Raw genomic sequence first — 14,285 nt, 5'->3', positions numbered from 1 at the left:
CCTGGGATCGAGCCCCGCATCGGGCTCTCTACTCGGCAGGGAGCCTGCTTCCCGGCTCTCTCTCTCTCTCTGCCTGCCTCTCTGCTTACTTGTGATCTCTGTCAAATAAGTAAATAAAATATTAAAAAAAAAAAAACTAAAAACAAGCAAGAAGTAGTTGGAGAAACTTGTTAGGGCCTTTGAACTGAGACGTTTTTTGAATTTCATGTGGATACCATTTCGCTCCCTGCCCCCCCCACACACACTCACACTCACACACACACCCTTCTCAGAGGTTAGCTTAGGCATAAGCGTAGAAAACTGCCATCCACGTAAGGAAGGTTTGGGACATCACCAGAAGCCCTGTCAAGAACAGGCAGCCTATGTCCCCTGTGGGAAAAGAGTTGGAAGTCCGGCGCCGGCCCACAGCGGCCCCCACTAGCCGGACATTCGGACTGCTGCCCTTGGTCCCGTATCCCCACATATGCAGTAAGCGATACCCTGTGTAGGAAACATCGAGAAATAACACTGCAGTCAGAAGACCTTGATTCCTGTCCTTAGTGTGAACTTGAAAACCTCACTCCGAACTCAGAGCCTGTTCTCCTCCCCCGTAAGTGGCAGGATATCCTCCCTCCTCCCAGGGTTATCCCGAGGCCTAAAGGAGATCCAAGTGCACAAATGCCCTCCTCTAAGGTGTCATTCTTTGCTCGTGATGATGGGGACTCACGTGGGCCGCGTGGAAGGATGCGGGAGGCCCGACCACTTTGAACACACCTTGCTACATGGGAGCGGCTCCTGAATGGCCTCTCCCATCAACAGCTCCCAGTGAGAATAGAGCCCACCTTTGGAAGGCCGCCTACCCCATGAGGTGAGTCAATAAACCACATGGATAGACAGAAGCGGCCATCTTGGACAGAAACATTATCTTCAAGGCTCAGCTGAGAGGTCTTCACAGCAGAAGACAGAGAGCCAGACATCTGTCTTGGCTTTACCTGGAGGATCCTGAAGGGAATGGACAGGAGAGGCACTACTCTTGAATATAAAGCAGCAAAGTAGGATTCACAGCGCTCACAGGCGGGGGCCAGAGGGGGGCTTTGACAAGTGAGTTAGCTCATTGGTAAGCCTGTCTCCTCACCTGTGAAAGGCGGGCGAGAGAACGCACCTCTTTGGTCTGCTCTTGGACTTACAAGGGAGCCCGAGGAAGGCACAGCACCTGAAGCCCAGCGACCAAGAAGTGCCGGACGCCGAGCAACACTTTGTGTGAAGGACAGAATGCGAACACTTAAGACCAAGTCAGGCCTCTGCTCTTTTAAAATGAGGTTTATTGTACATAAAATAAATTAATTACAGTTTAAGCCAAATCACGAGTGGCTTTTTAAAGTGCATTGTCGGGGATTTGGTGGTGGCCCCTCTATCTGTTCGCTCGCTGTAGGACCGTGTTTTCGTATTTAAGCCACGACTCGGCCAGGCCTAGGAAACGACCCAATGTCATCGCTGTGAGCCTTTTACACAAATCACACCAAAGTCAATGAACACGGCTTTTTCTTTTTTTCTTGTACCTGATTCAAGAGTTAAAAAAAAATGATACTCTCTCACAATTACCCAAAGGCTGGGGCTCAAGAGTTTGAGATGTCAACCGTTTAACACGTGCTGGACTAAACATAACCATCCGGGTCGGGAAGGATGCCGCGCCTTCCTGTGGGCACTAGAAGCTTACAGATGTCCGTCTGTCTACATCACATCTGGCCCATAAACCCCGCCCTTTTGGGGGGTAAGGGGGCGAGAGAAATTTCCTCCGTGTTCCTTAAAGAAAGCTGGGTATCCTTCAGGTTAGAAAGGCATTCTGTCATGACCAGTGTTCCGGAGATGCAAATCAGATGTGTAAGAGAAAAAGCAGTTCTTCTTCTTGGGGCGTGGGGTGGGGGAGAAAAGGGAAAAGAAAGAAAGAGAAGAAAGGGGACAGCCTTTGAGTGCTGAACCTGTTCTTTCGTTCCCGCCGGCCAACACACCCAGTCCGCCGCTGAAACTACCACTGACTGTCATTTACAAGGTCAGGACAGGAACAAACTCCAAAGTGATTCTGCCGCCCTCCCCATCTCGGAAGGAAAAGACACCCAGTCCGGGTCACGGTCTAAAGCGGCTCAGCAGGCTCGCTCTCAAGCCTCCGCGGTTCCGTCCCCTGCTCAGAACGCGGCTTTTCTGCAGCAGTTCCACGGGCCCTCCTGGCCCCTCGGCTCCGGCCCTTTCTGGAACCACGAACTCCTGCCAGCATTCAACGTTCCTGCCCCGGAAGAACCTCGGGCCCCCTTCCAGGGAAGACCAAACCCCCGCGGACGGCCCCACTTCAGACGGAGGTGACTGTCCTCACTTTGGCCGAGAGGGCTTGCTTGAACCTCCTCTTCAGGTCCTGCATGTTGGGGGACTTGGGCCGGGGGATGAGGGAGGTGCGTCGCTTCTCTGGTGTGCTGCTGGGCTGCTGTTTGTGACTCACTTCCTTGCACAGCATGTGGAAGGCGTTGTAGACGTCGTTGTAGTTCTCGCTGACGGACACCTCGTAGAAGGAGCAGCCCAGCACGCCTGCCAGCTGCAGTCCTAGTTGGGGGTCCACCTGCTTGACGTGCAGCAGGTCCGCTTTGTTGGCCACGACCACCACCGGCAGCCGGCTGCCCAGGTGCAGCTGCTGGACGTGCTGGTGGAGCTGGCCGATGAGTTCGTAGCTCTTGTAGTCGGTGACCGAGAACACGATCACCACGGCATCGGCCCAGCGAATGCATCTGTTCAGCTGTTCGCCGCAGCTCAGGCCGTTCTCGTGGACCTGCAAGAGGTGGGGGGGCGGTGAGGTGCACGCCGGGGTGGGGGCACGTGGAGAGCCCCTGGCTCTGCCACAACGCCAGGTCCAAGGGGCCCTTGGCAGTAATGCCGGGTCGCAGGCCGTAAACCAGCTAGCTCCCCACATGCTTTGGCTTTCTGGACAGCATGTTGATCCAGCTGCACGGAGTTGGAATAAATAATAGTGCAGCTCCCCACACTCCACTGGAAAATTGACCTGCAGAGAACTCCACGCGGAGAGACTTTGTAGTTGCACAAAATGGGAAATTAACTGGCTAGACAGTACGTCTGGGGAAGTGAAGATAGGAGCTGGAAGCATTTAAACCTGGATAACCGCCCAGTTCAAGAGGGAAAAAAAACACACACATACACCAGCAGGGCTCTTTTGTCTACAGAGGAACTTTCCACAATACTAAAGTGATCCCACGGACTTCAAGACTGTACCTAAATGGCTGGTTTTTCAGGGCCAAATACACGAAGGTAAAAACTGATCGTTTTAACCAAGGCAAGGCAACCGTGCCAATTCCGTGTGTGTGTGGTTTGGTCTCTCCTGCCAGATAGAATCCTCCTAAGATTTCTGCCCTCAGCCACATCCCCCAAATGAAGCCCGGCAAAGACTGACCAATAGCAACGTGTACAAGCCTAGTTTTCCCTCTCTCATATTTCCAAGTGACAAGCAACGTGTACAAGCCTAGTTTTCCCTCTCTCATATTTCCCTCCTCTTCAGCAAAACGCCTTATTCTGAGAACAACTGAACAATTCCATAGCCAAGTAGGGTCCCTTTGACTTAGTCATGAATCTCAGAGCTTCTTACCTGAACACCTGGAGTGTCTTGAACTTGAATAGCCAGGGTTTCACCTTCTATTTGCACTTGTCTGGTATAGAGGTTACCTATAAAGGGCAGAGGGGGGGGGATATGGAATATATATATATATATATATATATATATATATACACACTCACACACTCACACACAGTTTTTCCTCCTTGTACAACTTTGAAAACATAGTGGGATTTTTTTTTAAGTAGGAAAAAATATATAACCTGAACCAATGCACACAAATAAGCTATAGTTTATTCTACTTAATGAGCGTATTTCAGCTGCTTTTTTTTTTTTTTTTTTTTTAAGCAACTGCAATTCGAACCCCAGATTAGGGCATTTATTCAAACCAAGGCACAGTTTGCAAGTTTCTGGAAACTGACTTAGCTCATTTTAAATGGATCTCCCATATTTAGAGTATTTCCTTGAAGTAAATTTTCTTGTTCAGCATGCATGGCCGTTTGTTTTAATTTAGTTACTTCATTACTCTCTGACATCCGCTTAGTCATTAGGTATTAACAACTTGGTAGGCAAATATTGCTAGTAAATGCACAGCCAATGTCATCAGTTGGAATAAAAATGTGACACCATGTTAGCCAGATCTACATCAAAGCAAAAGACTGTCATGTCTTATCTCGGGATGGTTTATAGAGCACATTTCAAATAATCCCCTTAGGTACTAAATATGGCCTAAGGATTTAAGCAATTTGCTAACAGAGCATAGGTAGAAAGCCCTTAAGCCTCCCCGGTGGCCATCTTTAATCATAGAGATTGAAATAGTGTCTTCTCGTTTATTTGGGAGCTCCCCTCCTCAAATTCTACCATCTAGTTATTTTTGTCTTTGTTAAGAAAAGAGAACTTTAGGTTTACAACAGCTCTCCTTTGGCCTCTGCTTTAAAAGGTCACCTCTGAAAGACGGCCAACAGAGAGGAAGACGGGTGGGGGGAGGAGCTGAACATCTTTTTTTTTTTTTTTTTTTTTTTTTATGACTTTTGCAGGAGTGTTTTGAAGGGAGAGGCTCTTGAGTACAAAGGGTGCTTCCAACTGGGGTCCCTATAGTTAAAACATACCAAGGAGAATACTTTCAGGCACTTGATAAAATGATGAATGGGCTAGGAATGGAATGAGGCCAGATGGCAGTTATGGGAACGGGGGAGCAGGGGAGGGGCAGGCAAATTTGGAAGTGGCAGGATCCTGATGCTCAGATTGTCCTGTGAGGGAGGCTCTCTGGGAGACCTCGGAAAATGGTTAAGGGCCGTACTGTGCTAGCTGAGCACACTCGTCCCAAACGCGCCTCCTCACCTGCATTTCTTTCATAGTCACCAATGAACCGTTTGGTGAGGAACCGGACCACCAGAGCTGTAGGGCAGAAAAGAGAGAGGAGAGAGAGTTAACTCTGGCATAAGAAGTGAAATCGGTGTCCACCCCACCCCCAGCCTGGGAAACCACTCCGGCAGAGAAAGCAAGCCCGGCAGCCACCAAGCGAAATTCCTACCCTGCAGCTCCTTGACCCTTCTTCCAGACACAACGGAGAGGGGGTAGAAGGCGTCCAAGGCCTCGTGAATTATGGCTCTGTCCAGCTGGAAGGGTCATTTGGCTCACCCCCCTCCTCTGAGCCCGGCTGAGCCACACCTAAGGCTTCCAGGAGACAAAAGGTCTTTCCGAACCTTAAAGACCTCCGGGAGGGGTTCCGTTCCCTAAGTCCCCCTTCTGTTCCAGGCACCGCCAGACAGACTCAAGAACCCCAAAGTTCTAATCCCAGTTGCGCCGGCGGTGCCCAGGAGGAGGCCTGGTCCTCCTGGGGTCCCCGTTTCCCTCATCTGTTGAAGAAGGGGCTTGGAGGCGATGCTGGCTCAGGTCCTCGCCGAGGGGCAGCAGATCAGTAGGAGGGGATGGGAGGCCAGCTGCCCTTCCACCTCTCCCCCACGCCTCGCTCACACGCAGCCCCCAGCGAGGCCGTCCACGTCCAGCCCCAGGGATGAAGGCGTTCTGGCCCGAGCGCTAGGACTCACCGGTCTTGCCCACCCCGCTGGCCCCCACCACGGCGATCTTGACCAGGCGGCGGCCGGCCGCCCCCAGGCAGCAGTCGGCGGCAGCGGCGGCGCTGCCCGGGGCGGGGTACTCGGCGATGGTGCACATGTTCTGAATGAGGCGCATCGCCGCTCCGGCCGGGGCTGCACCACGCGGGACGCTACCTGCGGGGCGGGAACCACTGTTGGGCTGCGCGGGAGCGGTTGGGAGAACCCGGCCGGAGGGGTCCGCGGTAAAAAAAGGCTCGGGAGCGCGGCTGCGCGGCAACCTGAACTAACACGGGCTTGGGCTCTGGCTCGGGACTGGGGCTCCAGTCGGGCGGCGCGCGCGCTGTTTTCTCCGGGGCTGGCCCCGCCTCCTGCCCCCCGCGGCCAATCCCGAGGCGCCCCGCGAGAGGCTCCGCCCCCGGCGCCGCTAGGCGCGCGCCGCGCCCCTGGGGGCACCCGGAGGCTGTGCGGGGCCCCGTGAGGCGCGCGGAAAGTGGGGCTGCCCGCCGGAGAGGGGCAGCGTGTGGGCGCGAGCCGAAAGCGCAGCCAATGGCAGGCGCGGGTGCCGCCCGCTGAGCGGGCACGCGGCCTAGGCTGTGGCCGTGGGGTTGGGGGCGCCTCGGGTTCCCGGAAGCGGGGCTCGGCCTTAGGGCGGGCGTGGGACGGGCGGCGGCGGCCGGGGCCTGGAGGGTGTGTGGCCTCGGGGTCGGGAGCGCGCGACCTGCTGCCCGGCTTACGCCCATCTCCTTCGTTTGGGACGTGACTGCAGTGACCTGAGTGCCCCCGATCATAGATTTGGCTATGAAGGCAATCAGTTACACAGACCCCATATCCACTCCCCTGAGCTGTGACAATTAACTTTGGGGCAAAATAGTGTCACCCGTGCTCTAGACGCAGGGCAGCAGATCAGTCAACCTCCGACTAGCTCGCATGAACACACAGAAGGTCGGGTGGGTGTACTGCGCACTCAGAGGCAAATCACTAGGTAATTATAGAACAAGCTTTCTAGCGCCTCACACACAGTCACACCTCCTCTGTGAGCTGTGAAATGGAAAGAAAACAGTTACCCCAGCTGTTTCTGGATGCCGACTGGCCTGGGAGTCAGAAACCGGAAAGGGTCCGCAGCACTCAGCTTCTGGTTCCAAGAAATGGCAAGACTCAGTGAAGTGACTTGATGCTGTGGGCTCGCACTCACAAAATCCCCAAATCCTGCCCCTTAGGGTCTCCTTAGGGAAAGGCTTCTGCGGCAAACCCCTTCCAAGCAACGTTCTGTAGCGGGAACTGACTGCGGGCTAACCAACTCCCCACACTCCCATTCCAACCCCCCACACCCCCATCCCAACCCCACCCTTCTAACTTGGGGCCCCCACGTGTTCCGGAGGCTTTTATCCTGGGGGGGGGGGGGGTGGCAATCAATACTGTGGCTTTGCATCCGCACCCACATTAAAGGCTGAAATATAAAAAGGTGAAATAAACCGATTCCCTTATCCATGCCTGTCAGGCATCTAGTTTGACTCCCCCTAAGGCTGCGAACTTAACTGACCAAGTAACTGACAGAATTTATGAGGCTGACCCAGTTCAGACTCTGAGATGAACCCTCTTGCCTATCAATTTAGGTGTCTGTAGAAACTCAAAGGGGAGATAGTAGGATTATCTCAAACTTTGTTTGAGACTTGGTAGCAAGCAGCACAATTAGCAAGGCACACAAACAACCTTGGCAATAAACATAATAAAAGGTTGACTTCTAGGAAGATCACAAATATGAAATAAATTTAGCCACTTGAGTCAGAAGGGAAAAAAAGAGCATTTCCAATAGGCACCATGTCTTTCTATGTGGGTACAATCAAACCAGAATTTTGTTCTTCTATAAAATCAAACTTAGCAAGACTATAATTACAGGTAATCATGTTCTTTTAACCCTCCCCCCCCCAAAGCCTGTAATTCCATGATGCTTACATAGTAAAATAGTTTTGTAGTCTAAAGTTTTTAACTGCTTTGTACACACACACACACACACACACACACACACTCATACACAGACATGACAACAGTTGTCAGGGCAATTTTGCTTGGAATCATTTTTGCTTCTGGAGCTTGATTTTCATGACCATGAGCCCGTACCAAGCCTATGATTTTTCTGTCTGAAAAATCACACACACAGGCTGAATTTGGCATTCCTATTTTAGGTCTAAATTATCTGGCTGTGCTTTAAAAAACACAGAAAAGAAAGACACAAGAGAAAGTTGGAAAAAGAAAAGGGAGCTCTTCTAATTCAAAACACCTAGCAAATGGCCCACCTCCACCCACCTGCTTCCAGTGATCACACTGAGAGTTACCCCTTCTTGGAAATGCATAGAATTAAAAAGAAGAAGGAGGAGGAGGGGGGAGGGAGAGGAGGGGGAGGCGAGGAAGAAAGGGAGGAAAGGGAGGAGCAGGAATAAGGCGAGGAGGGGGGAGGAGGGGGAGGAGAGGAGGAGGAGGTTGTTCTTAGTGAACCACCACAGACCTTGGAGGCTCACAGTTCTGTGGGTTGACTGTGCTCTGCTGTGCGGTTCTCACCTGGGGCTTCTCATGTTGGCTGGTGGCTTTGGAGGGAGTCATCTGAAGGCTCATGTGGGCTGGACATCCAAGATGGCTTCTTCTTCGTCCACACGTCTGCCTTTCAGTTGGAATGGCTGGGACAGCTGCGACTAGCCAGTCTCTCTCAGTATCTGACTCCTTCTCTGTGGTTAGGTCAGGCTCCCCCACAGCATGGCAGGCAGTTTCCCCTAGAGAGGATATTCTAGGACAGGAAGCAGAACCTCTGCTAACCTCTTAAGGCCTGTGTATGGAAATGCGCACAGCATCCCTTCTGTTATATTCCGTTGGTCAAGCAATCACAGACCCACCGAGATTAACAGTCAAGGCTCAGGGCCACAGATCCCACCCTGTGATGGCAATAGCGTGAAAGGATCTGTGGTCATCTCTAAGGCCCCACACTTCCATCTTGTAAATGTGAAAACAAAGGCTTAGCTTAAAAATTCCTCCCAGGTCACAGATCCTATAAGGGATGGGGCCTAAGTCTGAGAAGGATGAAGAACATAGAAAACAGCCAGGAGGTTCCCAATGAGATGGTCTCCTGTGAACCGCTCTCTCTCCCTCTTTTGTTTTGTTGTTGTTGTTGTTGGTGGTGGTGGTGGTGGGTTTTTTTGTTTTGGGTTTTTTTGTTTGTTTTTGTGGGTTTTTTGTTGTTGTTTTTGAGCTAAAAGAGATGAGGATGGGGATGGGGAACATGAGAAACTTGGAGAGGCAAAAAGAGTATTTTGCCAAGTCCCGATTTTGCCTCAGCCTCTGGCATTTCTGTCACTTCCTTTGATCTTTAGAGCTCATCTTTGACCCAGAACTTCCGGAGACAATCCAGTTTCTGGAAGCCCTTAGGGTAACAGAAGAGAAATTCAGTGTTGAATGTCTGGGCCCGGGATATCACAGGCACTCTTCTAGGTCCTGGGTCTACACTGGCAATCAGGACAGACACAGTCTTCACCATTACATGTAGCATGGGAGACAGAAATGAATGAGCAATTTCAATACAGTGTGAGAAAACGCTCTGATAGGGAAGCTCCAGGAGCCAGAGGATTACTTGATAGATGGAAAAACCTGGATTGTGGGAGTCAAAAAAGAATGTGAAAACATTCAAGTGATTGAAAAGGTTGTGTATCGCTTACAGGCATGCGTTTTTGTAGAAAGGCAGAAATGACTCCCAGAGCTATAGAACTGGCCCATCCAGGGAACTGTTCCCTCTTCCACTGTACCATCCCTCAAAACCCACAAAGTTAGAGACAGACGTGGGGGAAAAGTCCAGTATCTCCACAGAGGGCCCTACAGCAAAAAGCAACCAGGCCACAGAAAGATGGAGTCATCCCTGTTCTGCTTTGCAAATCTTATCTGAGAGCATCTAGTTAATGCGATTAATCTGTATCTGTTACCCTATCTGCAAGGGATTCTGGGAAATGTGTTTCGCTTTCTAGTCTCCACAGAAAGGATAGAAATGAAGCTGTGAGCCCAACAGTTCCTCTCTACTTCTCCAGTACCCGAAGAACATGTAAGCCCAGAAAAGGAGAGATCAGACCCCACCAGACATTTAATTTTCAACTATAGAAGAATATAATGAAGTTTTCAGTTGACTGCTTTAAAACCACTGTTTAAGACCACTATTTTCCTGGCTTCTGTGAAATGTGTGGACACCCAGCTCTGCTTTTTAGAACTGTTTTCCTCTCGTCTGCTATAGGAACTGTCTATTAATGTCACTTGCATAGATCCATTTCCACACTTTAATAAGAACCCCAATAGTCCCTTTGATACATCCCCTCCCCCACTCTCATGTTGCTCAGGTAATGGTAGTGGGGGGATACCGGTCCCTAATTGCAGGAGTGGATACCAGTAAGCTCCTGGGATTCACTCAGTGCTGGGCCAGGGAAATTCTTCCTTGAGAGTTTTGTTGGCAAAAAGATGCCTCATTTGCCCTATTGTTAATAGAGTAAGCGTGGAGCTCAGGGAGCCATGGTGTGGCAGCCCCGTGTCTGCTTCAGAATGACGCCAACCCAGAAGAAAGCCGAGGTGCGAGGCAGAGAGGACCAGGCCCCCGATGGCATCTTTTCCAGCCCTGCATGAAGCCATGCCTGAAAATCCAAACTTACCCCCTTGAAATTCCCAGTCACTAGAGTCAACACGGTCATTTTTGCGATTAAGCTGGATTGAGTGGGATCTCTGTCACTTGTAAAGAACAAACCCGCACACATCCTGTTTGTGTGGAGTCCTGGGCTCGCCCCAGTCGCGATGAAAGTGACTGGCTAGCGTCAGCATCATCTCTCATTCCGAACTCTGAGGCTCAGCCATTCCTCCCGCACGGAAGGCCGTGGCTGTCCAGCTGTCCCTCCCTTTTCATTCCACCTGTGCAGCTGCCCTGTCAGCGCCATCCTGCAATCAATGGAAACACACACACGACTGAAAAGGACGTGAGTCCATTCAGACAGTGGAACAGGCAGCGCTAAAAAGAAAGGATCATGACATGAAAAGACATGGAAGACCTTACACGCATGTTAGTAAGTGGAACAGGCCAATCTGAAAAGGCTATATTCTGTGTCTTCTGACCATATGACATTGTGGAAAAGGCAAAACCAAGGAGACAGTAAAAAGATCAGTGGTCCTCAGGGGAGAGGCGTGATGGCGGGATGATCAGGCAGGGCACTGAGGGTTTCTAAGGCGTGTGACTACTCTGTGCTTTACTGCAACAGCAGGTGCAGGGTACTGTGCGTCTGTCCAAGCCCACAGAACTGGCACCACAAGTGAACCCTGTTATAAACTTTGGGCTTTGGGTGCTAGTCATGTGTCAATACAGGTCAAAATAAACAAATGTAACACTCCGATGGGGGATACTGAGGGTGGGAAAGCCGTGCCCCTGTGGGGGCAGGAGCACTATTTGGGAAACCTGTTCCTTCTGCTCAGTTTCGCTGCGAATCTAAAACTATACATACATAAAATAGAGCATCTAGTCCAACTCCCTCTTATAATATTCCTGCTGAGAGCCTGCCCGACCGGCTCAGGAATGCTCGAAGTGTCGGGGACTCCCGCCGTTCACAGGGACACATTTACGAAGATTTGGTATCTTTTCTCCTATTGCTTCCTAGCAGGAAGACAGATGTTGACTCCCTCAGGAGCCCTCCCCACACCTGGTCCACTGCTCCTTTGCCCCTTGTGATGGTTTGGGAAGGACTAAAAGACCGGTAAGGGAAAAGGAAAGGTGACTGCCCATGACACGACTTGTAAAGGAGCAGCACACGAAGGACACGTGTCCTGCCACTGTGCTAAGGATGACTAGTGCTTTCAGCATTCGCTTTTAAAAATTAAAAAGAACTGGATTCAAGGGGAGGGGAGGAATTAATTTTACTTATTTTTTAAAGGGTTTATTTCTATTTATTTGTTGGAAAGAGAGAGAGAACACAAGTAAGGGGAGAGGCAGGAAGAGGGAGAAGCAGGTTACTCACTGAACAGGGAGCCCAATGCAGGACTCGATCCCAGGACCCTGTGATCATGACCTGATCTGAAGGCAGAGGCTTAACTGACTGAGCCACCCAGGCATTTCCAGAGAAAATTAATTTTAAACTGCTCATTTCCTGAGAAATCTCAGAGTCCGAAAAAAGGAATAAACAGCACTATCTGTGTAACATGAGGTTTTCATCCAATGGCTCTCTGCAATGTGTGTTAGATGTCTCTGAGACATAGAGCTACATGGTGGGGGTTCGATGGCTTTTTTTTTTTTTTATTGTTAACTTTTGTTTTAGTTGAAGCTGAAACTGAAAGCAACTGAAAGAATCACTAGCTTCCAAAGACAAAGTTGGAGGGGAGGCAAGTTGGAACTCAATTAAATCAAAAGGATACACACATACACACAGACCTCTTGCCGTTACAAAGATCACCTATTGACTAGAACACTTTAACTTTGACAAAAGTAAGATCTTTAAGTTCCTGGAATGGGCCTTCCCTCCCCCTCCCACATACTTTGGTTGGTTTCTATGGTAGCAAATGGCCCACATTTCCCCCTTTCCACACTCAGGAAAAAAGAGGCACCAGTGTTCTCCAGTTCTGTCCCCACGCTTCTCTATGAGATTTTATCTCTCTTGCTCTGGAAGGTTTCTTCCACCTTCTCTCTCGTTTTCAATGCAATATATAAACCGAAGGTAAAAGAAAAGATGAAAATAATTCTTTTCCATTCAGGGCAAAACCTGATCTTTTCTTCTCCTCTCAGTGACTCGAGCACTCACAACCCAAGTCATTTTTCTGGGAATAGAGACGATGAATTTGATAAACAATTTGATGAGCAGAACTCAGAATAAATTCAAGTTTTAAATAATACTTGGAACGACGAATGAATTTCCACTGTATTTTCACTGAGAGGAGGAAAGCTCACGGTGCCCGTTGTCCCCAAGAACAGGGAACAACATTAGGAACTGACATTACTGTGTTATTAATAAAGCCATTGTCAAGGGCTCCCTCGGTTAAATGGAAAGTCTAAAAAACTTTGCAACCTGATAGTGCTAATGTTCTTGTAGGTTATTTCCTTCTTCTTTTCTCCAGTGGGAAGACTCCTTCAAGCATGGCCATCTGCCCTTGCCCTTCCTCACTCATTGTGCAGAGCACAAAGGAACATAAGAGAGAAATAAATATCGGGCTTGGTTCCCCAGGAATGAGTGCTCTTGGGACACACGACCAGGTACTGTGATCAGGAAATATACCCAAGCAGAAAGGTTCAGAAAGAATCAGACAATTGAGCCAATTGTTTGACAGAAGCTTGGGTTTCAAATTCCTAAGTAGATTGGACACACCTAATATTTGCCCTCTAACTTCCCCTAGGGGGTGCCTTAAAGGTCACCAAAGACGCTGTAGGCATCCTTATTTGTCTATGCACAGAGGGCAAAGCATCTCCCCACACCCTCGATTCCTTAGTGTAATATACAAAACTAAAAGGAGATCAAAATTCTTCATAACTATCCACCTGTGTTATGAGAAAAGCACAAGTTTCACTTCCCTCCATTCCTCAAATCCCCTAGACAGTGGAGTTAAGAGTGATTAAGGCAAAGTCACTGATTCTCATTGCTTTATCTAGCTTTCAAAAACTGCTGTCACCATCAAATTCTTCCTAAGCTCTAATTAGCACCACTGTATCAGGCCGGTCAGTATCACAGACCACGGTGTGAATTATAGAAGTGAAGCCCTAGTGAGCAGAAAAGTATGTAAGTTACTCTGTTCGTGAAAATACAAATGGTGATGTGCGCATTTCTTAAAGGAAGATGAAATTCGGCCGCCCCCAAAACACTTTACCATTCTAACTGCAGTCCAGGAAAGTTTAGGATTTTCAACACAATATCTGCATTGTTAAAGCAGTTGCCTTTCGATTAAAAAAGAAAATGAAGAGCAGATGAGAAAAATTTGATGGGACGGCTTTTAGGAAATGACTCATAGACTCGCTTGATGTGACAAGGTTTCTATATAAAGAAACAACTTCACCCCAGAACAGAAGCTACACACAGCAGAATGTAGCCGGTGGAAGAAACGTACATGCCAGGCACGAGGAACGTGCAGATCGGTATGTAGGGTCATCTCTGCTGGGGACGTCACGCAGGGCCCATTAATGATTCATTTGGAATGTAAACCCGTCCAGTCCAGGACCTTAAGTTTTTCAAGATAGGAAAACCCCCGTGCAGTTTGAGATATTTCGTAACTGGCTTGAAAAGCAAACAACAACAAAAACGTATCATTTTTTTTTCTTTTGTACAGACTGTATACCCCCATGCTAGCTGGTAAATATATTTAGCTCAAGGGTAAATGAATTCTAACAGATGTTGTGACATACGATATGTTAACTATCCAACGAGATCAGGCATGTGAAAATGCCCTGTAAATTACACAGCTTGGATATCTTCAGCATGAGGATGAAGGGATCTATTCCTCCAGCCTAGATTGTCCCTTAATCAGTTAGGAGAAGTCACGTATTTCTAGCTCAGTCCAGTCCTTTCCTAAATTCTTCCTTCTCTAGGCCTAGACGAGGTGGTCGGCTGGAAAGACCGAGCTGGAGCCTTCCTGGTGTTCATTTGCCAAAACAC

At 49.3% G+C, this 14,285-nt stretch overlaps 1 protein-coding gene across 1 annotated transcript; it reads right to left on the bottom strand.

Annotated features, from left to right (window-relative positions):
- Nucleotides 1-1,284: 1,284 nt before the first annotated feature.
- RASL11B (RAS like family 11 member B) lies at nucleotides 1,285-5,980 on the bottom strand. Its single transcript, XM_047719273.1, has 4 exons — nucleotides 5,641-5,980; nucleotides 4,931-4,987; nucleotides 3,623-3,699; nucleotides 1,285-2,794 (listed from the first exon to the last, which is right to left on the bottom strand). Exons 1-4 carry the CDS (start codon nucleotides 5,783-5,785, stop codon nucleotides 2,324-2,326), a joined length of 750 nt encoding a protein of 249 aa, XP_047575229.1. The 5' UTR covers nucleotides 5,786-5,980; the 3' UTR covers nucleotides 1,285-2,323.
- Between the last annotated feature and the right edge of the window lie 8,305 nt (nucleotides 5,981-14,285).

Source organism: Lutra lutra, chromosome 2 (assembly GCF_902655055.1).
Source record: "Lutra lutra chromosome 2, mLutLut1.2, whole genome shotgun sequence".
Taxonomy (NCBI): Eukaryota; Metazoa; Chordata; class Mammalia; order Carnivora; family Mustelidae; genus Lutra; species Lutra lutra.
Note: the sequence above shows the minus strand (reverse complement) of the source record. Positions and strands in the feature narration are given on the sequence as shown.